This window comes from Mandrillus leucophaeus, unplaced genomic scaffold (genome assembly GCF_000951045.1).
Source record: "Mandrillus leucophaeus isolate KB7577 unplaced genomic scaffold, Mleu.le_1.0 Scaffold260, whole genome shotgun sequence".
Classification (NCBI taxonomy): domain Eukaryota; kingdom Metazoa; phylum Chordata; class Mammalia; order Primates; family Cercopithecidae; genus Mandrillus; species Mandrillus leucophaeus.
Genome location: NW_012102699.1, coordinates 1,575,156 through 1,577,694, shown reverse-complemented (window position 1 = coordinate 1,577,694; position 2,539 = coordinate 1,575,156). Strand labels below are relative to the sequence as shown.

General features: G+C 33.4%; 1 protein-coding gene across 4 annotated transcripts in view; it reads left to right on the top strand.

Moving 5' to 3' along the window:
- Positions 1-2,539, top strand: part of VPS13A (vacuolar protein sorting 13 homolog A (S. cerevisiae)) — a 256,563-nt gene that overhangs the window by 85,019 nt on the left and 169,005 nt on the right. For all 4 annotated transcript variants that reach the window (XM_011984082.1, XM_011984081.1, XM_011984083.1 and 1 more), the window contains exon 22: positions 2,282-2,399. In XM_011984082.1, the coding sequence (XP_011839472.1) occupies positions 2,282-2,399 (118 nt within the window). The remainder of the gene's footprint in view (positions 1-2,281; positions 2,400-2,539) is intronic.

The window sequence follows — 2,539 nt, the reverse complement described above, 5'->3', positions numbered from 1 at the left end:
GTATGCTTACTTGTGAATTTATCCTCTCATATTAACATTTTATATTATAGGTCTAAAAATTAAAACTTTATACTTACATTTTGAAGTATTTTGCATAGTCTAAACTATTAAAATTAACTTGAAGGTGACAAGTAAAAGTCGTTCTGAATTACCAGATGTGAAACAAGGTGAGGCCAATCTTAAAGAGATAATGGATATAGCTTATGATTCCTTTGATATTCAACTTACAAGCATACAGCTGCTTTACAGTAGAGTTGGTGAGTATAAAATGCATTATCTGTTGATTGATTTTGTTGAAGTGATTAATTAGGTTTTTAGGCGCTTTGAAGACCTTCCTCTTAAATGTGTTAGAACTTCTATGTTTTTGAATTAGAAATGATAGTAAATATTGGTTAGCTGTTCTTACCAGGAGCAGTCTTGCCCCCCAAGAGACATTTGTTGATATCTGGAGACATCTTTGGTTGTTACAGATAGAGGGTGTGTGGCACTCCTAGCATCTAGTGGGTGAAGGTGAGGGATACTACTAAGCATCCTACAATATACAAGCCAGTCCCTCATGACAAATATCAGTAGTGCTGAGGTCGAGAAATCCTGATCTATATCAGTGTTTTTCAGCCTTTGACCAAAGTTGGCCCATATTGAAAATGATATTGGTATTACTACACAGCTGGATAACCAGAAGATATTGCTCAGGACTAGAAGTAAGCAGCCTGGGGATTCTGACAGTCATGGACAGCCATACAAAGACTGACGAGGGTCATTCTCCTTGGCATACTTGTATCTCATTCACTGTGGTGTACCAGTCAGGAGTCTCTGATTTAGAGCTAGTTTTTAAGATGAAGTCAAAGCCAGAAATTCACATGACAAGAGCCTTTTAAGTAGTTAGGAAGAGACCCCAGACTCATTCAGCTTTCTTTTCATTCTGTTATACTGCTTTTGAATCCCTAGAGTGTTAGTGAACATGCAGATAATTCAATAAAGTTTGATCTGTTGAAGAGATCCATATGTAGAGATCTGTATGTTTGTATGCGGTCAGATTTTAATTACCTGAGCTAACCAATAAAAGGAGAAACAATGAGAATCCAAAGTAGTTATTATCAAAATTGTTAATTTGTATGGGACTGAAACATTTTATTTCTTTAATTATATTTGCTTCAGGATAGTGAACATAGTTTGTATTTTTATCATATTCTAATTGTGGTGGAGGAAACCCAAAGGTATAGTGGGTGGCAAAAGTACATTATTTTTAAAGTCCATAAATTCTTTTCAGGGAATAAATTACTGGGTTTGGTTTTCCTTGACTGGAATTTAATGACTCATAGAATTATTGGGTTCAAATGAGATAGTATATGTGAAAATGCATTATATGACTGAGATCCCATTAATCTTGTTATGAATTTTTAAAGTTATTTCTTTCTGATTATACCTATTTTAGAAAATCTGAACAATTCAGAAACCAAAAAGATAAACCTTTATGTTACTGCTTAGGCAAGAACACCATTGATATTTTGTTGCATATTCTTTTAGTATGTTTTTCAGTGTATGTGCCTGTGAATATGTGTGTGGGATGTGCTTGTTTGGTGTTTATATTGGAAGTATTTGTGAATGTATTTTTTTTTACATGATTTATACAGTTTTATGTCCAGATATTTTTTCTTTTACCAGTAATATTTTGGTCACTTGAACTCATGGTTTTTATTGTCTATATTATGCTATATGGCTATGGTCTCAGTTATTTAACCATTCCCTTATGGAACATTTAGGCTTGTAACTCTGCAGTGATTGTTGCCAGGGAGGGGGTCACATGTTAGTAGACCTCAATTTTATCACTAGCAGATTGATCACAAGCAAGTTATAAATTCTTTTGAGTCTCAGTTTTCTAAAGTGGGATTATTATATATCATTTTGAGAATTAACGTTTAAACATTGCCTAGAAGAGTAGAAATTATAAATTAATAAATGGTAGCTTTTATTAGTTACTGTTAAAGAACCTCACTTTTTACTACCTTTTGCATTACTGCCTTACTGCCATGTTACTTTTTTGGGTAAGGTATATGGTTGGTGTAGTGATTGTCAGTGGGTGTACAGTAGATTTGATGATAACCTACTGATTGTGTGTACCTGAGAATGTGACATTACGATTACCTAGATGTGGGGAAATTTTCTTATATAATGGAATATGTGACTATAAAGTATTAATAGTAATTTTAGGTTTTGTGTGTTTTTCATATTATAGTTTCATTAAATATGTTATTAAATATGAACCATTTTCTGTACTTAGGTGATAATTGGAGAGAAGCACGAAAACTCAATGTATCTACCCAGCATATTTTGGTACCCATGCACTTCAATTTGGAACTGTCTAAGGCCATGGTTTTCATGGATGTAAGGATGCCCAAGTATGTATTGTTTGTTGTGTGTGACTGTGGATTTTCTGGGTAATTCTGTAGCTAGGGAAATACCATACTTAATGTGTGTGTGGTAAAATGTATATAAAATTTACCATTTTGACAATTTTTAAGAGTATACTTCATTGTCA